The following is a 22,267-nucleotide window of genomic DNA, read 5'->3' as shown; positions in this document are numbered from 1 at the left end:
GACCCCACAGTGGATCTGGCTGGACCTAGCAATATCCCATCCCGTCACAGGGATCACCACAACCTACATTTACGGCCATTAATTCAATGATGTAGGTAGCCGTCCATCACGCTAAATGGATGGTCTACCCAGATCTATATAATAATAATAATAATAATAATAAACAAAGAGAAACATTGCAGAGGGTATTTCCACAAGTGCGAGCTGAGAAATTAGTGTTAATGGTGTGATAAAGCTTTCAAGTAAAGAGACGGTAGGGGATACAAGCTTGAAATTTTGCAACTACATGAAGAGTTGCTAATTATATATATATATATAAATATATAACAGCATTTTCTTGACACCTTGTTCATTGTCAACATCTTAATATGGATGAATAAACTTCCGCTGTGGGTAGATAGATTACTGCCTGCAGTGGTCTGCATCAAATTTTTATGCGCCCGTGGCATAAAGACGAGTCCACTCTTTTGCTGCATTGTCCGATCGATTCATGGGAGTCAAGAAGACGAGCAACTTGAAATGAACTAGTTTAAGTACTCAGGCCAAGAATGGCAAACTACCTGTTTCCACAGCTTCTGCTTCATTCGACTTCCAATGTTTGGCGATGTTCTCGGAGAGAGGGTCGTCTGGATTTGGGGCGCTAAGAAGTGCTTGAATGCTGCAAGTACAATTTAGAAAATGAAATTAAGGAATTATTATTTTCAAACTAAATACAATTTAGATAGACTAAGGGAGAATAAATATTTAGATCAGTAAGGTAAGAGATCCAGGGATTGCTTTAATCGCAAAGCATAAAAAACGTGTCCTTAAAACTAAATTGGGAAAATTGAACAGGATAAAGAAATGTTGAGTCAAGAATGTTGTTTGTAATCAACCGAAAATGTCTGCTAATGGAGTGTTGTTGCCTAACCATCTCATAAATGAATCGGTTGTTTCCCTTGCTTACTAAGGAGACAGTAAGTGGGCACCTTGTGACAAGTATAGACATTTAGCTTGTTTCCCTTGGTGACATCCCCGAGAAACAAATCCCATTGTGATGCATGCTATCTGATGATGATTGCAAGCAAAAACAACCAACCAACTAAAATAATCATGTCACCTGAGTAGTACTGTTCTGATTTGGAGGGCTGGACTCCATTTATCCTTCAGGATGTCAAGGCATATTCTTCCAAGCTGCACATCAACTCCATTACATTTGAATTGCATTTTATATAAATTAATAAACGAAAAAGAAGGGTAGAGCATCTTGCCTTGTCAATGTTAGGGTGGTATATTTTGGTAAGAAAGCGGACCTGTTCCAAATATATTTTATGAAATATCAATCATTGCAGATAAACATATCTTGTTGTCATGGGGTGAAAAGAAAAAAAGCTCCGAAGACAAGTGTGCCTAAAATCTAAAATGTAGCAAGATGCACGGTGAAAAGTTTAACACAAATGATCAGTGTTCTAAATGGCGGTTTAGGCGGCCACCTAAGGCACCTAGGCTGGAGGTGAACCTCAACCACACTGCATTTGTAAAAGGCAGTGGTTTTGGCGGCAATCAAAATCAACTTAGGTTAAAAAACCTTTGCGGTGCGTTAGTGATTTCAAAACAACTCACCTTCTTCCCTCCTTCCGTATCAAACCACTGTGGTCGTCCGTCGTTGCTGTCGCCACAAACCAAAAACCTAACTCTCAGTCTCAACGTTTCGACTTCAAACGCGTCGCGCGATGCATCCGGACGCATAGCCGGGCTCAAGCGACGCGTCCAGGCCTATTGCCGGGCTCGGGCAACACTTTCGGACCCGTCGTCGGGCTCAGGCGACACTTCCAAACCCGTCACCAGGTTCGAGCGATATGTCCAAGCTCACACGACGGGTCCAAACTCATCGCCGAGCATAGGCAACGGGTCCGGACTCGTCGTCGAACCTAGGCAACAGGCCTAATAAAATTATCCTATTAATTTAATATATATATATATATATATATTTTTAAAAAAATAGATTAACTTTTTTATTTTTAAACTTTTAATTAATATATTTTATAATAAGTTTTTTCTAATTTTTTATCCTTTATTTAATTATTAATGACTATTTATAATATTATGTATAAAAATAGTAAAAAAAATTCAACCGCTTAGGCAACTGAGACGGTAGGCGATCACTGACCGCCCTGCCATCGCCTACCGCCATTTACAACACTGCAAATGATTAAGAAAAAAAACTAGCAATTCAAATGAAATCCATGATGTTAGTTCAAGACTATAGTTAACCAATAATTTAGCATGAGTAAACTTTTTAAAAATGTGCTTTTTATAGAGGTTTGAAATCTAAAGGTGAGACTTCAAATGTTGAATCAAACACAAGGCAGGCTTGAGCATCCAACATAGAATCTAACACAAAGCGGCAAGCCTTCCCTCTTCTAGATCCCACACATTTTCCTTCCCCGGCAAACCTTCTGGCTCTTTCCCCCTTCTCTTCTATGGTTGGTATACCCATCAGCATCAATGCGCAACACACCCGCTACATCTCATTCATGCTAGGGATTAATACCCCAACTCAGAATGAGATTTCAAACCTTGATACAATTTAGTTTACTTTAGATAACTAGAACATGAGATGTGCCCATTATAATTTTCCAATAGGAAATTATATTAGTTGTCTGCAACTTATGCACACAAAAAAAATATGAACTTATCATTATTTCCTATACCAGTGCATAATGCTAAAATTTTTGTTTTGTTGGCCATATAACTAGTTCATATCTGCAGTTCTCCTAGTGCATTAAAAAGACAGTAAATAGGTAATTAGCCTGTTACAAGATGGACAAACTCAAATGGTTTAAATTCTCCACTGCCTAGAGTTTGAATGGAAATGAGCTGGAAACTGAATTGGAGTTGGGACAAGAGGCAGTCTCAGTGCTATTGTCACAGTGGCAATCCACTAAGACAGTTAATTTATGGCCATGAACACAAGTTGAGTTCCAAAAGAAATATATTGATTCTGAAAGGAATAAAAGGAGAAAAATGGAAAGAATAATAAAGATGATACAAAAAGGAACTTGCAATTCATGCTGCAGTTTGAAGCCTTGGTAAGATGATTACATCTCTTCATAATAAAAGAGGTTTCTCAACGGATGAACAAAGCACCAAAATGGATAATATCACAACTAATCGAAGGAAAAAAGACAAGAATGTAATCTTCCTATCACAACTTTGAATACAAAACATGAAGGGAAAAACGACAAGAATGTAATCTGTAATCTAAGTTGTAGAATTACAAGGCTCCCTGGGTATTCATGAACAGGTTTGAAGAGTACAGAATGACAAAGCCAAAGACCAAACTGAATTAAAAATGACAACCTCAAAGGCCAGAATGCAAAAAAAGACACTTTCTTCAACTTCTAATTGAAGCCTAATCCAACTTAGTTATATGTTTACATGCAAAAAAATGTTTCACTGCCTAACATTTTGAAAATAAAACATAGGATATACATAAAAAACAAGAAAACAACGATTGGCTCATACACTTAAGCCCACACCTGGATTTGGATCAAAACCATGGTAGAGTAGCAAGCATGGTATAGTGATATTGTTATGGAGAATTATCAATTTGTGTATACAGATTATCGTTGTGGATCATAGTATACTAAAACACATTGAATAGCTAACAAGTTAGATAAGAGTTGTCCCTAGGTATCAGAGCCAGATTTCTACCTTAAAAACATGAAAGGGATGGAAGCTAGGATGCATCACACCCATAGTCTCACATGATGTGGAGAAATGTGGTAGTCCATGGTATCTATATATTAAGAGGCATCCACCCTTCCGATTGACTAGTCATTTTTAGTTGGAGTATGCTCCATTCAATTTCAATGCATTCATATAAATTATATCCTATCCTAAACGCAACCTAAAGATAAAACCCCTAGTTTGCACATCATTCAATAGCAGAAAGTGGGTTGGGCCCTTAAATTTAAAAGGTGAATAATTTCAATGTTCAAACAAATATACTGAGAACCATTTGCTCCATCTTTGCACTATAATAATGGCACTCTGACATGGCTTGTACAACTTTTCATTGTCATGGCACTGGGAAAGCCCACATGTGTGAGCTGGGAAAAACTGAATCTAGAGGGTAAGTTGAAAAAGATAAAACAAGATATAATCCTACTGATTTTGTGCTTCCATGATATCCTATGATTTTTTGTTTCAAGCCTATGATCCATAAGCCATAATTCCATTTACACTGTGCCATGATTTTGTGCTTCCATGATATCCTATGATTTTCTGTTTCAAGCCTACTCTGATATATGATTAATCCAAGATCTTTTCTATCCCCCCCCCCCCCCCCGCTTTTGCTGGCAGTTCTCCATTGAGTGTTATTGAAGCCTTATGGATTCCTTCTTGTTCTTTTCTTAATAGTTCATTTCATTTTCCTCTTCTCTTCCACCACCGTGCTTGCAACAACAGTAAAGTCACACCCTCATTGAATTGTCATTACTTATTTTTCTATTTTATATATATATATATATATATTTCTTTGATAAAAATCATCAATTGGCCTTACCTTATTCTCACTTCTTACTAAAAGGAAAATGTCTAGTTAACTTGTTTATAGGATAATCTTAACATCTAAATGGTTTCATAAGAGCCTAGCTAGCAAACTTCCTTACTTTATCATTTAGTCTTTTTAAACTTTAAAAAAAAAGCATGAGAATCATTATGGAGACAATGACAATGGAAAATCTCATATCATCATCATGACGTGTTTGACCCAACTACATGGGGTGGGTTAATAGCAAAACTTATAGTCAAAAATTCCTATGAAGTTTAGAAATGCTGAAATGCAAACATCTATGCAAAAAAAAGAAAGAAAGAAAAACATAAGCGTAGTGAAACTAAATAGAATGAAAATAAACAAACTCGAGGACACTTTGTGTAGCTAGTTGTCAGTATACAAAACCTGTAATAAGTGGCTTGCCCAGGGGTTAAAGATAAAACTTACCTAGTGCGTAAACTTTTTCCATAGGTTTTCAATTGAGAAACTTGCCCCAATTAGATTATTTCTTTTCCAAATGTATAATCATGTCCAAGGGAATATTAATCACAATAAATATACAGATTGGGTCAATCTCACAGTTAACATTAGAAGAAAAAACACTTGAGATATTTTGGCACTGTTCAGCTGGACTATTTTCATTCAGTTCAACTTTCAACTTTTCTGTCTGAAAAAATATAAAACAATTTTGGAAAATGCATTTGGTAATTTGATTTTATGAAATGAGATCCTAAAATATGAGAATATAATAAGAAGAAATAATTCTATATTGTATTATATTATATTAAACTAAATTATTTATAATATCATAGGTATCGTGGTAATTATATACACTTTCAAACTATTTATCAATAATATACGATATTAACAAATATAGAAAATGTATCAACAATATTTATCAGAATTATAATAGCATAATACTATTATGTTAAAATTTTAATATGTCATTTAAAATATGATAACAAAAAAATTCTAATATAACCTTGTTGTATCTAACAACGTTTTGTTATAATAATATAATATAAATAAATATTTTTATATAATTAATTTAGTTATATCATAATACACTTTTTTTATCAAATATTTCAGGATATCATTTGAAAGAAAACAACTTACCAAACCCGTCTTTGAAAATTGTTTTCTGTTTCCATAAAAGTGGAAACGTGAAACTAGATGAAAATGATCTAAGTGAATAGGGTTTTGTCATAAATCTATCACACAAAACTCAATCGAACATTGTCTTCCATTTTCATAAAAATGAAAACTCAAAACTGGATGAAAATGATCCGACCAAAGGGTCTTGTTGTAAATGCAACACACAATACTCATTTCAAATAATATCTCAGATCCGTCATAGGCAAAAAAAACTTTATCCTAACATTACAACAGCACATCAACACAGTAATTTCTTGGATGCAAGTCTCAGGCAAGCAATCCTAACTTTTAGTATTTTCACATCCAAGCAGGAGTTACCAAATCACAACTTAATCAAGCAAAAAGTACAAAGCCATTGAAATTGACAAAGATGCTAAACCTTCAGTAAAATTGTCTAGCAAAGGTGAGCCTAATATAAAAACCATTTTGGTTGTCAACTTACGACTGATATTGTCCACACATTCTCACAATCTGAATCCACTAAGAACTGAAGGGAAATAAAGAGATGCATGGCAATGTTGGACAAGTAATTGTACTAAATAATGAACCTCATATATATGTGAACTCTCGAGGTAGAACAAAAAAAGTAATATCAGTGAATACCTTGATTAAATTCATTCCAAACATTTTTGTAAAAATTCTTTAGCTGTATTGGATGCTTGAATTATTGTACATATTACATTTGCAGAAAATGGTCCTAATAGTTGTTTACATGACAACAAAAATTAAATAATAGTCAAATTTTCAGCTTAATGTTATTATATCAAGACTTTCAATTTTCTAATGTTATTATATCAAATTATGCTGCAAATTTATGCATGTTAATTTTTTCTGAAAAATTAAGCTGAAAAATTAAAGGTCCAAAAGGTAGCAGAAAGTTGATAAATTTTAAATAAACTCAAATTGTTCAGAAAAGAATTTATATATGAAGAAAGAAAAATTTTACAACAATAGCAATACTACTACAATGACAATGGGCAGTGTGTCCCAACTGTTCCAGGGCTAATTGCAATATTAGGTCATGCTTGAAATAAGAAGCAACGTAAGGCTTGAAACATAAGTAAACTAGTCATAAATTTGCCTATTCTAGCATGGCTAAATGCTTAAATCTAGAAAAGAAACAACTGGAAGCAGGACGACAATTGCCTTCCAACCGAGATTGGAAGAATACTAACTATAGGATCTCTTACCTTTGGGGCTGCCATAGGATATTCTTCAGGCAAAAACAACTCAAGCTTGAAAACTCCTCCTGATGGTAAGCAAGACAAAAAATAAAATGCAAACAAGAAAATGACTTCAAAGTTTCAGATCGGCATTCATATCATTAACAACTGAAACCAAGCCAAGGTACTCAAATAACTCGTATTTTATCATCAAAGTCGTCACCTTCATATGGAGATTGTGTCGGCCCGAGTATCATCACATTGAAGTAGCGCATATTATCCTCCGACGGAGACGCACTGATGCCGGGAGCTGCAAAAGATAAAGAGTCGCAAAAATCCAAACAGGATCAACAATTCCCAAGCCAAAACACTATAAGAAAATACTTAATACTAATCAACAACAAAGAAAAGCATACCGGGTTCGCTAAGGAGCCGTTGCGTTTCCTGACAGACCGACAGGGTAAGAAATAAAAAACAAATTAAAGCACACATTCTCAGCACAAATGAAACGAAACCCTAGTAGAACGATAAACAACCTTCGATGCTATTTCCTGGACCTGATCTTGCCAAATCGGCGAGAAGAGGAACGGAAAGAACAAAAGTGCAAGAATCTAGTAGAGGGCTTACCTTGATGATCCGGCGAGGGAGGTTGCTGTTGGCCATCGGGACGATGATACGGATCAGGCACCCTGCTGCGCTCTCGAGGCTTTTCGCGGATCGATCGGAGGAATTGGAGAAGAAAAGGAGCGGAAGGTAAAGCGCAACAGGGCGAGTCAAGGGAACCTCGCCTCGTCTTGATCGAATCGAATCGAATCTATGGGAATGGCGTTAATACAAAGCAGAGTAAAACTATATTTTCCAGGAATTTTTTTTTGATATATTTCGTTTCACCCCTTAAATTTTGTAATTTTCAATCTTAATTATAAAATGTTCTAAATCATGATCATATGACCTACTTAGTTATGTCATGTCGTTCCACCCTTGTGTGCATTATTGTTATTTCAACTGCTAAGAGCTAACATTTGGCTGACACAACGTTTAGGGTTGTAAATCAATTTAGCAGAGTTAAATTTTATATTGTTCGAATTTATTTAATAAAGTATACATTCAAGTTTAGTTTAATTTTTGTTATGCGCTTGAACTTAATTTGTAAGTGGTTCGTTTAGATATTGTTCGGTACTCATTTGAATTTATTTGATTGTTTATAATTTTTATATTTTTAAATTTATTTGATTAGTTAATAAGTTTGGTATTATAAATTTATTTATTTATTTTGATAACTTATTTATCTATTTATAAATTTAATTCATAAATATTTATTTATAAATAATTTAAAATTTTTATTCATGAATATTAATGAGTTAAAGATATATATATTTCATTTAATTTAATAAATTTTTTAAATTTATTTATTTAATTAATTTTGTATATATTAAACAAACTCTTATCAAATACAATACAAATTTCAAATTTGTTTAGAAACATTTAATTCATTTACACCACTAACAAACTTTACAAAGTCAAGGAGCAAAGTCAAAATTTTCATACCTCTAGTGGTTTTATAAAAAAGAAGGAGGTGATATTAAAACGTTAACAATGTGCCTTTTGTCGATTTTTTTTTTATAATGCTGTTAATTGGCCCGACGGAAGGTAACATTTGTTACAAAAAAAAAAATGAAGAGAAAAGATGGAATTAAAATAGATTTTCGATTACTATTATTCAATTGGATTAACAAAATTCATCCGATTGATCAAAAACTTGAAACATATTTATTTTGGGAAGTCATAGATTGATCATAAACTCAATAGGCTAAGTGAAATTTTCCTGAATTAAAAAAAAAAACATATTGCAAAATTTACTTTCATAGCTTCAGCAGAAATTTGACTGATAAGAAATTGTGTAGCAAGGAAAATTCAGGATATCAATGCACCTCTCCGGCATATCAAATGCTCAGAGCCCCCAAGACATGATGTTAAGAAGACATGATATGATAGTAAAAGACTGTTTCCCAAATCATCTGAATTCAAAATTCACACAAGACATGCATGCAAACGACATTTAAACAACTAATGAAATAGAAATGGCACCTGAGAAGTCACTTCACTTTTTGAATTTACTCAAAAGGGACACCCATGTGGCAACATCTTTTAAGCATTCAAATTTTGACAAAATTCTTAAATCAAGTTAGAAACGATAACAGGAAATAACAGAGAGAAACTAAAGAAAAATGGCAACAAAATGACAAAGATCGCCTAAGGATGCTCCACCAACAGGTCAGTTCATCAGACCTTCACTGCAAAAATTCCCCGAAACGTAATTTTAGCATCCATCCAGAGAACATGGAAATAGAGAAGGAACTTTCTATTTCGTGTAGGAAGTTGAACGCGGAGTCAATTTGATGAGTGTATTAATGGAGTTCAGGGGAAACCTACCTCTGCCTCTTCAGGTGCAGGAGGCTTCCCATGGTTCTCCTTTATGCCGTCTTCAGTTGCTGCTCAAATCACCAGAAAAATATTAAGCATCTTTGGCTACTCTTAAAGAAACCCATCCAAAGATTTCAAACACTATTTCAAACCCATCTCCTTTATAACATATTGTGAGTGAATACTTCAAGATCAGAGTTGAGTCCTCTGTGGCAACTGAGATCTTACTCCAGCAAAACAAGTTGTGAGTTCCAGGGATTGTTTTTTAACCAGATGAGTACAAATTTAAGCAGTAATATTCGTTGAATAGTAGAAAAAACTAATTACCCAAATTCACAAAAGCTTAGCAATACAAAACGAAAGATTAACAGAAAAAAATGACATGAATTTTCAAAGAGAAAGACCAACATTAAGTACAGATATCAAATGGGTTACCCTTGTACTCTCTGAACGAATTTCCAATACCATCATCTACCTGTTGGTGTTTTTTTTTTAAATTTGTCAAACTCAAAAGTAAAGAACCTAGTACCGTTTTAATAAAATCAACTATCTATTTCGATTTTTTTATTATTAAAAGGGTGCATCTCCTAGGAAGAACACCACCTTAGTCAACGAGTATCTTCAATAGACTTTTTTTTTTAATACCAAGTATTCAGCTTACACCGACTAATCTTGGGGTAGATGGTTCAACCTCACATTCTGCCCACCAAATAAATCCAGGAAGCGAGGTGGCTCCTGACGTAGCACCAACCAACATTTGCTCCTTATAAAAGAGGAGTCATTCTCAAGGTTAAAATCAATACACCATTGAAAAGTTCTAATCAAAAGGATAGAAACTTCTCAAGTGTTCCCCTATTTTTTTAATATTTCAAAACAATATTTACTACGTCGCTCAACATTGAAAGGATCTACTACAAGCCTCTACAATGAAATGTTACATAGAAGTAAGATTGATACTATCATATAGGGGTAAAAGATCAGTAACAGATCCACATGAAAGGGTTAATTAACTTTTAGGACTATGAGCTTTGGCAGCACCGACTTGCCTCTAGGTTGTATTTTCTCTAATATTCTTATATTTATATGCATTATATTTGTTGATTAATTTATTGTCTCTCTTGATTGGAATAAGGTTGATTGACAGAATCAATAATTTTATCCAACGGTTCCAAACTTACCTCGATAGATGAATAGAAGGGAGAGAGAAATGAAAGAAGCAAAAAAGCTTCACAAGACAAGAAATGTTATATGTTACTATTTTTAAGTACAAAACGTGGGAACAGGTACAGAGAAAAGGGAGTTACTAAGGCACCAAACAGAATATTATAACCCTGCTAATCTTTGAATTGGTGCTAGTTAAAGTTGAATTGTTAAGCAATAACATGCAACCTTCCTTGTCAAAAAAAAAGGACAATATTTAACATGTCAAAAACGCGAAATATTTAGTAGCTTATCATGCAAATATTCCCTTTATAATGCATGCAAGAATAACAATCATCAATAATTACCTCCATCTTCAGGGACATCGGAAGTCCACAAAGTAAGATTGTCCCTCAATAGTTGCATGATCAAAGTGCTATCCTTGTATGATTCTTCACTCAGTGTATCCAGCTCGGAAATAGCTTCATCAAAAGCTTGTTTTGCAAGGTGGCAAGCCCTGTATTTAGATACATTGTGCAGAGCGTGAATCAGATGATAAGCATACATCTAAAGAACTGAATTTGATAGAAATTACCGTTCAGGTGAGTTCATGATTTCATAATAGAAAACAGAGAAATTCAGTGCCAACCCCAATCGAATCGGATGAGTAGGAGGAAGGTCTGACTCAGCTGCTTTTGTGGCAGCCTAAAAAAGACACCCATTGTTTTAGCAAAAGAATTCAATAGTAATGATAGATCAAATTTAGAAGAGGAACAAAACAAATAAATCAATAATTCCATGAATTGAGAGACAAAAAAAGGTCAGAGACTATCCAAAAAAGCAAAAGAAAAGTGTGATAAAACTCATAACACATAAATGTATGCTATATCCACTAGCCATTTTACAGGAATCTTAAATCCATATTACACCTTAAGTAACATACACTTACAAACTTTGGCATCATTTATCCTCTAGCAATTCAGAGTTCAAGACTTCAATTTGCTCAAAAGTCAAAACAAACAGAGTGCTTTAGTTGTTCATAATTAAAGATTTTGAGATACATAAAATTTATGTATTTAGCTGCATACTAGGAGAGCTACATATTCATTTATCATACGCAAAGACGTACAATGAAGAGGATAGGTTCCATCGGATCAAGAAACCTAATACACAATAATCCTTCTCCATCAACATCATGCATAGTCAAAAACTCAAATGGAAGTATGGGAATTATTGACATTCAGAAGTCAAATATTGAAGAGGATAAAAAAAAAACACAGCTCAGACCCATTCAGTAATGATGCAGAAAGAAGCAACCCCACATAGGGTAACGAGTACTTAGTTCTGTTGTCTACTTAGTCTTTCTGCACTCAGCATATGCTACGGACAAACTATCATGTTTAAGCCTGCATTGTGAAATTATTCGTACAAACTATAAAGAAAAATGAGAGACAGAGAGAGAGAGACAGAGACAGAGAATTTTAAATATTGTACAAATATTGTACATGGAACAGGCAGCATTGCCTGCCTTATCATAATAAAGCTTTCCTGGAATAAATACTTAAAAAACTCATTGGATATAAACTAGTTCCAATAGAAATAGATCTGAAAACAGATGTTAATTTGGATGTGTAATAAAAAATAGTACCATATTTCGTCAGTTAAAGAAAGCACTTACGTAAAATAAAATATGGAAGCGGAAGGAAAATGAAATCTACCTCATACGATTTGAAAGACTGCTCTGCAGCTTCTTTTTTATCGCCTCCAGCTTTGAACTCTGCCAGGTAACGATAGTAATCGGCCTTCCTGTGACAAAACGAGAATAAACTTTGTGAACCCTGAAAAGAAGATCAAGCGCCAAGGTAATTTCTTATATATAACCCACATCTTGTTGTAGAATACAAATGCTTCGCCGGCCGAAGCTGAGGGGATGAGGTGCTCATCGATCAGGGAAACGATATCGGTGCAAATATTCGAAAGCTCCGTCTCCACCTTATGCCGGTACTCCTTGATGTTCTTCACGTGGTTCTCGTTCCCCTTCGCCTCTTCCTTCTGCTCGATGGAGGAGAGGATTCTCCAAGAAGCCCTCCTCGCACCGATCACGTTCTTATAGCCCACCGAGAGCAGGTTCCGCTCCTCCACAGTGAGCTCGACGTCGAGATTGGCAACCTTCTTCATAGCATCTACCATCTCTGCGTCGATCGACACGGATCAAATCGGGAGGCCCAAAAGACATGATAATGAAATGGACGGAAACCGAAACCCTAAGATTCCAGATCGGAAGACCTACCATCGTAGCGCTCGGCTTGCTCAGCGAGCTTGGCGACGTACACGAAGTTATCGCGCTCCTTCTGCGACGCCATTACCGATCGAGTGAGTGGGAGCTCTTCGCCGCGATCGCTTTTCTTGCCCTCAGCTTTTTGCCTTCGGTTCGGTGAAGACAAGGGACCAGTTTACAAATTAGCGGTCAAGGACGCTGAAAGAAATCAAATAAATAGAAGTTTTTTTTGTTTGGTTTTTTTAGGAAACTATTAATTTTTTCAAAGAGATTTTTGATTAAAATAGTTAATTATTATTTTTAATCCTATATGTTTTTTCCATCTGAACATTCTTCTTATTATATACATTTCTCTTCCTATGCAACATCAATTGCATTATCTTTGTTTTGTCCTTATAATTACAATTAAATTCGAAAGTGCAAAATCCTACCGTCAATATATCAAATTTTTCATTCAATTAAAAAAAATATCCTATAATATATTATAATTAAATTTAAATTATGAATATTTAATTAATCTAGTTAATATACTGAATGTCTTATTATTTCATCAGTACTGACTTAAGATATAGGTCAAGAAGGCCTATCTTGAGGATCCCAATTTTATTGAGTCCTAATTTTATATATTATTTATATTTATTTTTTAAAAAAAATATATATTCACTTTAATTTTAGATGAATTTTTAAAAATATTTATTTTTAATTTTATTTGCTGTTAATTTAATTGTAACTTATGTTTAAAAGATAGTTGACTTTTTTTTCCACAAATGTGATCATGATCATATGTGAGGAAGTAAATTGAGAAATTGTAATTGGTTATGACAGAGGAAGGTATTATCTCGGTTTCGTCGAGATTCAAATTTTTACTCTTTTCTGTAAGTCTGCTTCGTCGTAACCAACTCAATTATATCCGGGAACATTAATTTCATATCTTTCCCCTCTTTTATTGATGATACTTTCAAAAAATGTTATTTCCCTCTTGTATTTACATTGTCTTTCGAAAGATGTTATTTCCCTCTTGTATTCACCTTTTCTTTTTTTTTTGATAAGAATAAAGGTAGGGATCCTTTATTCATTTAATGTAAAATAGTATATTAGTTTTTTTAAACATCGTCCTAATCCTGCTTTGCCGCCGCCCAGCATCAAAAGCATCAAATTATTTTTTTATTACATAAATTAATAAATGAAGCTTTATTTCTCCTCATATTTTTGGATGAAAAGTTTTTACAATTAGCATGTTTGAAACTTGGGTTTAAATTTATTTTCAAAATTAAATATTTTTAAAAAATAATAAATTAAAAAATAATACATGATAACTTATAAAATACTATTGACTTCAGCAATAAAGTATAACCATAACCAGTCCTTATATGGCTCCAGCAACTAAGGTTTGAAGAGGTTACACCATTTATATGTGATAACCAGGTCGGTCATATCACCTCGGATTTTCATGAGAAGACAAAGCATATTGAAGTCAATTGTTACTTTGTCAAAGAGAAAGTCATATCTGGATAAATATCAGCTCAATGATCAACTAATAGATATATTCCTAAGTCACGGAGAGGTCTGCCATCTATGAAAAGATAAATCGAGAAGCTGCAGTTGGTCACGATGGAAGAGAGTATTATCTCGGCTTCGTCGAGATTCAACTCTTATCCACTTTAATAACTTTACTCCATCATAACCAACTTAACTATGTCCAAAGGTTATAAAATACTGTTGATGATACATATTACTATATTTTCAAAGACATATATTTTTTTAATTAAATTTAATAAAGTTTTTAATAATGTCTAAAGATTAAATAATTTAATAATTTTATTAATTAAAAAATTATTATTAAAATTTGAATATAAAATTTTATTACTAATTTTACTTCTTAAAAAGATAGAAAAAATAAAATTAATTTTTTAAAATTAATATTATTTAAAAATAAATAAATATTTAAATATTTTTTTTTACCTAAGGCCTCTAAAAGAGTTGACACCCCATGCGTTGCACCATGCCTAGGGGTTAACAAATATATTATTTGTTAGTTGAAGTTTACTTTTAAACTATGAATTTTATTTTAAAAATATTAATTATAAATATAATATTTCACTTAAACGTGTACTAAGTTGTATTGAGTTAAATGAATTAAGAGAAATTATTTAAAAATGTAGAAGCTAGGAAAGAAATAAATGAACGGTGTTCATAATGGATGGTTCTTATTATAATCCATTCTTTATAATAGGATTTTTCTTCTTTTAAATGCCAATTAAATAAATTAAATGCCTAATTGACACCTTATAGAATTAATAATATTCCCACGTCGCTATTAAATATAATTTACGGATTATTTTTTCAATAAAAATTAATTACTAATTTTTTAATTGTTCCTTAAAATAATTATTTTTCTCAAATATAATTAATCATTCCCATAAAAGAAAGAGCATTTCAGCAACATGAAACTGCCTCAAGGCTCAAAATAAATAGAGCAAGAGGGTTGAGTCTTGCAACTCAATGTGGCGCAAGGCCGGTCGGATGTTAGCCATCTTGCCACATCTCACCGGAATAACCGTGGTCGCCACCTCTCGCTCGAGTAACACCCTCATCGGAGAGCACAAGAGTGAAGCTACTTCATCCATTGCAATCATCGCGATAGCATTAGTCTCATTGACCATCCATGCCTAAGAGAGTCCCGTGTACACAAAAGATCACACGGTAACAACTTTACTATGCGAATATGCCACAGGAAAACCAACAATAGTTTGGAGTAGTACACTTGTTTTATTTGCGAGAAGAAAATAACAAGGGCTACAATGACCCTCAAGCTAGTAGACTCATATATTTTGCGAGCATCCATTTCATTTGCTCTATTATTTTCATTGCATATTTGTTTACTAGGCAACAATGCCGAAAAGTGAAGTGTTTCAGACGACAGTGCTCGTCTATAAGTGCACAACAAAAACTGCAATACTAATTTTATGGGACCGGATAGATATCTTGGAGTTCATAATTTAGCCAGTGTTCTGCATTCCGGCAGCAATGCCCTTCATAGTCAAGATGAGGGTGTCCTCCAGTCCAGGGGCATACTCACTGCTTGGGTTGAGCTTCACTAACTCAGCAGCTGGTTTACTGGACTCTCTGATCTCCTTTGACAGATGAGGCCTCACATTGACATGGTATGATGGATCCCTGATTTGCTTCAAGGTGTACGCTTGGCACGCGTTCAGAGTCGTGATATAGGCGTCTCGCAAGCGTAACCTCTGCTTCAAGTATGGATCCCCTTCCAACAGATCTTTGTGACCAGCAACCTACACCAAGAGAATCAAACAGTTTGAGCTGATTGAATGGCAATTGTGTTTGATTGTTCATAAGAAACTTGAGAAAAAACATCTCACCTGAAGAAGAAGTTGCTTTGTTTCTTCATAGTTGGCTCTTAGCTGTTCCCCGAACTTCCACAAATCTTCGGAAACCAACAATTTATCGTACAAAGCAGCTATTCCAGGATCTCCCTTAGCGAAAACCATCTCGACCAAGTCAATGGTGACCCTGAAAAATGGCCATTCATTGTACATTTGCTGAAGAGTTCGAAGATTCTTGACATCTTTTTGCAAGACATGTTTGAAAGCTGCACCGAAGCCGAGCCACACTGGTAGGTGGAACCGGGTTTGTGTCCATGCAAATATCCAAGGAATTGCACGGAGTGATTCGATGCCCCCACTAGGCTTCCGTTTAGATGGTCGGCTTCCTATGTTCATCCTTCCATACTCCAGCTCAGGTGTAGCCTATCAATTGTAACAAGAATTGGATCAATTGTAACAAGAATTGGATTATAGGGAAGTAAAAAACTGAAGATGAAGCCTAAGACATGCCAATAGATCACTTACAAGGCGGAAATACTCGACAAAACGTGGTTCTTGGAAGACGATAGATCGATATTCCTTTGTAGCTACAACAGCCATTTCATCCATCAATGCACGCCATTCTGGCTTGGGGGGGATGGGGGGATGCATTCCATGTTCAAGCGTAGCAGCTGTGAAACGTTGGAGTGTCCTAAAGCACAAATGTTCCTCTCCAAATGACTGCTCGATAACTTCACCTTGAACTGTAACTCGAAGTGATCCATGAACTGTATCCGGAGGCTGAGATAGGATAGCCAGATGAGTAGGACCGCCTCCTCTCCCGACAGTTCCACCTCGCCCATGGAACATGGTCAGCTTTACTCCATACTGGTTGGCAACTTTTATAAGCTCTTCTTGAGCTTTATATAACTGCCAGGCAGCAGAAAATCTACCAGCATCCTTCCCTGAATCCGAATACCCAATCATAACTTCCTGCTTCCCGTTAATTCTATTCCTGTACCAATCAATTGAGAAAAGTCTGGCCAAGGCTGCTGGAGCAGCTTCAAGATCTGCAAGTTTCTCAAACAATGGGACTACTCTCAATGGAGTTTTCACATGGCACTCACGCTGCAGCAGCTCAACAGCCAAGACATCTGATGGCGCAGTTGCCATCGAAATGATGTAAGCCCCAAAGCTATCTGAAGGAAGCTCTGCTATGACATGGAACGTGTCCAAAACCTCAGCAACTTCTTCCGTCTTCGGTAAGTCAGATCCAAATAAAGGGCGTTTTCCATTAAGTTCAGACAATAGCCATTCTTGACGTTGTTCCTCAGACCATTCCCGGTAGGATTGAATTCCCAAGTGTTTAGTAATAGCATCAATAACGTCAGTGTGCCTGTCCGATTCTTGCCTGATATCAAGTCTGACAAGGGACAAGCCAAAGGTTGACACTTGACGCAAAAAGTCAAGAAGGCTCCCATCAGCAATAGATCTATCACCACAGTCACAGAGTGATCGATAGCAGAGTTCAAGAGGCTCCAAAAACTGCAAGAAAGGGATTGAAAAGGTTAGTACAGAAAAGTTGGTAAACAGTACAATACAAAATTAATTGCATAGGCAAGTATTTCAGCTAATAAGATTAGAGATCATTATAGCACCTGTTCAATGCTGGTGAAAGTTGCTTCCTCAGGAATGTCAGAGTATCCATTTGAAAGTAAATGACGAGAGCGCTCTCGTGTGCAGTATAATTTATCTCTCACATCACTGAGAATAACACGGTACGGTTCGCTTGGAGGAACTTGCTTCCAGAACTCTGTTAAATAATGGGTGGAAATAAAAAATGAATTACTAAAAGTTCAAATGAACTTCAGTTTGCAAAATCATTTGTACAACACTGGAAAACAAATCAATAAACAAACAGTACCTATGTAGTGCTTTGCATCTTTTTTTGAGGATTTGTGCAGCACATCAGCTTGTACTTGAAGTTCAGAATTACAGCGCCACATAGACAACTGCAATAACATCAACAAGTTGCAAAGATATCACTAATGAAATTTCAAGTGACAAAGATCAGATTAGTTAATACCTCAAACATCAGATCTTCGATTTGTGAATAGTACAATTTTGCTGCCATCATTCTGGCCAACAAGCACACATCCCTTGTTACTTCTGGAGTAACTCTTGGGTTACCTAAATGCATAAGAAGTTTATAAGACAATGCACCAAAGTTCTTACTCATTTTCAGGAGTTAGGCCATCTACATTATAGTCAAATTTTAGGAATGCAAATGTATGAGTTGTCTGAAATCAGCAAGATGATATACCATCACGATCACCGCCCATCCAAGATGAAAACTGAATAAGAGGAGCGTTATAGGGCACACGCTCATCTATCCCAAGGTTTTTCAGTGCTGTATCAACACGCCGTAAGAATTTCGGAACACCCTTCCATATGGTTTCATGGAAATAGCTCATTCCAGCACGCATTTCATCTTGAGGAGTAGGGGGAGTTCTTCGGATTTCATCAGTTCTGAAGGCAGCTTGAATCTGCACAACTCAAACCGATTAAAGAAAACTCACCTTACTTTGAGACAATCATAGAAGGAGATAACATCATATAAGGGTTCAATGCTCCATTTTCCTATGAATAGCCTTGATAGAAAGAGAATCGAATTAATTTTACAGAGAAACCCCTGTAAAAAAATCGTATAATTACCTCTCTCTGAAGAGCCTCATCAAGTTCCTGCTTGTCATCTGGAGTAATGTCTTGCGCATTCAGCTGAGTCAAACAATTCCTTATCCTGATAAAGCATAAAAGATAGGTAAGACAACTTATTTTCTTCGGCTTCTGCTCCAAGAGATACCAACTCCATTTCCCTTAAGCTCATCATAGTTAAGCAAGCATAGAACATCCAGAATGGTGGAGACGAGAAATTACTGACTTAAAAGATACATCTTTTTACTTTTTGCAATGTGGATATATTGTGAGGATTAACAATTAAAACACTGGCAATCAAGCGTTACTATGACAAATATTTATAAATGAATTGTAGCATGTACATATTGATTGATAGTTCGACAAACCTTGCATGCTTCTGAAGCAAGGATCTTCTGACTGACTGTGTTGGGTGTGCTGTCAAAACTAGATCAATTGTCTGATTTTTTATAGCATCAAATACCTCTTCTTTGGACTTATTCATCTGGACCACAAGGCGCTTAAGTGTTTCCTCTATGTCTGATTCAGTAGCTGCAGAATTTTCATCAGCAAAATCACCCTTTTTCAGCTTGGCCCTCCTGCGATAAGCAATCTGAACCTCCTCAGCTAGATTAGCCAAGTTAAGCATGTGGGAGAATGATTTTGTGACCACGATTGTGTCACCCGCATCCAGACTAGTAAGCACTTTCCCCAGATCCTCTAGCTTCTGAGGCTCATGCTTGTCTTCATATTCGGCAGAAAGCTCATACAAATCTTGAACCTGATACCAATAGAAAAGCCCAAGTTGAAGTAAATAGTCAAATCTTCTAGCTTCAATAATCACTAGCTCGCTCAAGTTTGAATAAAAATAAAATCCAATAACCAAGGCAAATAGCAGATTACAACTGATCACGAATGGATCGGCACGAGAACCATCGAGAAAAAAAAAATGAAAACCCCAGATGGTTAACACCCCTTCCGGCTGATCTATCAACCACGAGCTCCATCAAAATCCATTTTTTTCCCCATCGAAAACAAAGACCCGAAAAAACCAAGCATACCGTTTCTCTGATCTCCTCGCCGTGGAGATCCTGAAGAATGTCGAGGAAGCGATCCAAGAGGAGCGCGTCGTACTCGACCAACTTATCGTCCTCGGAGACCTTGGCGGGGGCAAGAAGCCTGATGTGGGCATCAATGGATGCCATCTTCTCCAGCTTCGACATCTCTGCCGCCGATCCCGATCCACTCGCTCCTTCGTCTCGATTTACGCAGCGCGGGAAAGAAAGGACCACCAGGCGCACGGCACGGGTGTCCGCGAAACCCTAGTTTGCTTCCGCAGTCGCCTCCGAGGAGAAGCCCGTGGAGCGCGGAAAGCAGCGTTGAGTCGATGCGCAGCCACTTGACCGCTCGGCTTCTATTTATAGAGGAGCATTAAGCAACTCTTCGTCACTCTCTTTCTGTCTGTCGAGAAACCGATTGACTAAATTTTTAGAATTTTAAAAAATATTGCAAGCAATTATTTTATTAAACAAAAACAATTATCGATCACATAATTAATTATTATAAATAAATATTCCAGTTATAAATAAATAATGAGGAGTATCAAAATGGCATATACCTTTTTGATCCCTGCGAGTTTCAAAATATAGGGAGAAAATATTTAGCAATTCAAAATTGTTAAATAAAATAAAAATTGGCACTTATATTATTGATTTTTAAAGACTGAACTAACCTTTATTAATTGGGCAAATGAGCATTCCTTTTTTAAAAAAAATCAAATGAACACCTATCAATAATTTTATTTTAAAAATATTTCTTAATCCAATGCTATTTAACAGCTATTGATAACTATTATAATATATAAAAACTACCAAATAGTTGCTATAATATGTAAAATTAAGCTACTTATTATAATGTGTTTAAAGTGAGTTTAAGATTTAAGTTTACACAGTATAGAAGTTACCCATAGCTGCTATAATATATTTAGGATTTAAGATTATAGTAACTACATAATAATTTTTATAACTATTTTAAAGTAATTTTAATGATGTTTAAATAATTTTAATTAAGTTGATAAATAGTATTTTGATATAATATTGTTCAAAGACTCTAAATATAAATCTTAAACCTTTAACCCATAAACTATGCATATGTTATAGGAACTAATGAATAGCTTCTATATGTTGTAATAGTTACTATGTAACTTCTATATAGTATAAATTCTAAACTCACCTTAAACATGTTATAGCAGCTACACCATAGTTTTTACATATATTATAACAGCTACTGAGCTAGCTTTTATATGCACAATGTAAACTCTAAATTCATCATAAACATATTATAACAACTATTTAGTATCTTTTATATGTTGTAGCAACTATTTGGTAGTTTCTACATTTTGGAATAACTACTAATAACTAATGAAAATATTAGGTCAAGATATATTTTTGATACAAAATTATTAAATGGGATTGATAGGAGGTCCATCTGATAAATTTAAAAATGGATATAAAAAAATCTAAGTATAAAAAAACAAAAAAAATGGTAATTTGTTCACATTAAAAATATTTAAAAGATTTCTAAATATTGCAATTTTAATAACAAATTAAATTGCTAATAATTTTGATAAGAAGTGCTATATTATGAACGAGTTAAATTGTATTAAACGTAATAATTAAGGTAATTAAATGAGTCTACTGTTGTTCGTCGTGCTGCCGTCATCACTCATGCGGTACATTATGACTTTCTATTTTAAGAAACAAATCTAACGTTATCTACGTCTAGATTCGTGGAATTGAACTAAGTTGCCTGCTAAATTAAATGGTGAACAAAAAAAATGATAATTCCAGCATGACTCGACCATCAGGGTAAATCGGGAAGCGCATATGTGATTGCGTTCCCCATTTGAATAAGATACTTGTTGACGTTGTGCCCCGGGGACCGTGACTCGAACAAGATACTTGTTGATGGTGGATTCCACGCCGTTTCATTATCTAAATTAGATTCCTTATCACTTTAATCATTGTGTTTTTTTTAATCATTAATTTCTTAAAACATTGAAAAATACACTTGATCTGAACTCTTACATTATAAATATAACAATAGGGTTCATCCTTGGCAATATAAATAAGTTAAGGTATATATGCTAACAATATTAAAAAGAAAGTTAAAGTGATATTTATCGAGAAAACAATTTAAAATTTATATTTAAAATAAATGTTCTATTTAAATAATGAAAGAGAAAAAAAATTTAAAATTTTGATTAGTAATGATAAAATAGAATAAAACTTAATTAAATAATATGATGATATAATAAAGAATAGAATTTAATAACTTTATATTTAGATAGTTATTCTTATTTAATGGGATAAAAGTTTAATTGATGTTGTATTTTTACATTATAAATTTAAAAAAATTATATCATTTTCTTCTTTATCATTATTTTTAAATTTATTTATTTTATTTAAAAATTATATATAATGACAAATTTATAAAATTTTATAGACTCTATAGTATTTATGGAAGCCCAATTTGGTGAATTTTTTTT

The 22,267-nt window shown here is 34.6% G+C and overlaps 3 protein-coding genes across 3 annotated transcripts; all 3 read right to left on the bottom strand.

Annotated features, from left to right (window-relative positions):
• Positions 1–212: 212 nt before the first annotated feature.
• Positions 213–7,667, bottom strand: LOC141825194 (ubiquitin-conjugating enzyme E2 36-like). The gene is made up of 8 exons (XM_074712582.1): positions 7,486–7,667; positions 7,275–7,302; positions 7,082–7,168; positions 6,886–6,944; positions 1,251–1,292; positions 1,100–1,173; positions 561–658; positions 213–470 (listed from the first exon to the last, which is right to left on the bottom strand). Exons 1-8 carry the CDS (start codon positions 7,519–7,521, stop codon positions 433–435), a joined length of 462 nt encoding a protein of 153 aa, XP_074568683.1. The 5' UTR covers positions 7,522–7,667; the 3' UTR covers positions 213–432.
• Positions 7,668–8,929: 1,262 nt separating this feature from the next.
• On the bottom strand, positions 8,930–12,878 carry LOC141825193 (14-3-3-like protein B). Its single transcript, XM_074712581.1, has 7 exons — positions 12,713–12,878; positions 12,308–12,614; positions 12,141–12,228; positions 11,018–11,127; positions 10,791–10,939; positions 9,292–9,350; positions 8,930–9,152 (listed from the first exon to the last, which is right to left on the bottom strand). Exons 1-7 carry the CDS (start codon positions 12,783–12,785, stop codon positions 9,150–9,152), a joined length of 789 nt encoding a protein of 262 aa, XP_074568682.1. The 5' UTR covers positions 12,786–12,878; the 3' UTR covers positions 8,930–9,149.
• Positions 12,879–15,527: 2,649 nt separating this feature from the next.
• On the bottom strand, positions 15,528–20,074 carry LOC141825190 (phosphoenolpyruvate carboxylase, housekeeping isozyme-like). Its single transcript, XM_074712578.1, has 10 exons — positions 19,782–20,074; positions 19,110–19,501; positions 18,742–18,826; positions 18,350–18,572; positions 18,113–18,216; positions 17,951–18,038; positions 17,685–17,839; positions 16,573–17,571; positions 16,084–16,470; positions 15,528–15,996 (listed from the first exon to the last, which is right to left on the bottom strand). The coding sequence occupies exons 1-10, from the start codon at positions 19,941–19,943 to the stop codon at positions 15,700–15,702; spliced, it is 2,892 nt and encodes a 963-aa protein (XP_074568679.1). The 5' UTR covers positions 19,944–20,074; the 3' UTR covers positions 15,528–15,699.
• Between the last annotated feature and the right edge of the window lie 2,193 nt (positions 20,075–22,267).

The sequence above is a fragment of the Curcuma longa genome, chromosome 3 (genome assembly GCF_044706935.1).
Source record: "Curcuma longa cultivar G26 ecotype Majalengka, Jawa Barat chromosome 3, ITB_CL_G26_1.1, whole genome shotgun sequence".
Classification (NCBI taxonomy): Eukaryota; Viridiplantae; Streptophyta; class Magnoliopsida; order Zingiberales; family Zingiberaceae; genus Curcuma; species Curcuma longa.
The sequence above is the reverse complement of the archived record's forward strand: the minus strand, read 5'-3'. Positions and strand labels throughout refer to the sequence as shown.

Excerpts from the sequence above, each read along its gene's own strand:
- LOC141825194 (XM_074712582.1), bottom strand. The coding sequence starts at position 7,521 with ATGGCCAACAGCAACCTCCCTCGCCGGATCATCAAG. Across the intron at positions 7,169-7,274 it reads ACGGCTCCTTAGCGAACCCG|CTCCCGGCATCAGTGCGTCT; the intron begins GTATGCTTTTCT and ends TATCTTTTGCAG. Across the intron at positions 1,293-6,885 it reads ATCCTATGGCAGCCCCAAAG|GTCCGCTTTCTTACCAAAAT; the intron begins GTAAGAGATCCT and ends TATTTGGAACAG.
- LOC141825193 (XM_074712581.1), bottom strand. The coding sequence starts at position 12,785 with ATGGCGTCGCAGAAGGAGCGCGATAACTTCGTGTACGTCGCCAAGCTC. Across the intron at positions 12,229-12,307 it reads TTTGTATTCTACAACAAGAT|GAAGGCCGATTACTATCGTT; the intron begins GTGGGTTATATA and ends GTTTTGTCACAG. Across the intron at positions 10,940-11,017 it reads ATCATGAACTCACCTGAACG|GGCTTGCCACCTTGCAAAAC; the intron begins GTAATTTCTATC and ends ATCTAAATACAG.
- LOC141825190 (XM_074712578.1), bottom strand. The coding sequence starts at position 19,943 with ATGTCGAAGCTGGAGAAGATGGCATCCATTGATGCCCACATCAGGCTT. Across the intron at positions 18,827-19,109 it reads TTGCTTCAGAAGCATGCAAG|GATAAGGAATTGTTTGACTC; the intron begins GTTTGTCGAACT and ends ATGCTTTATCAG. Across the intron at positions 15,997-16,083 it reads CAAAGCAACTTCTTCTTCAG|GTTGCTGGTCACAAAGATCT; the intron begins GTGAGATGTTTT and ends CTCTTGGTGTAG.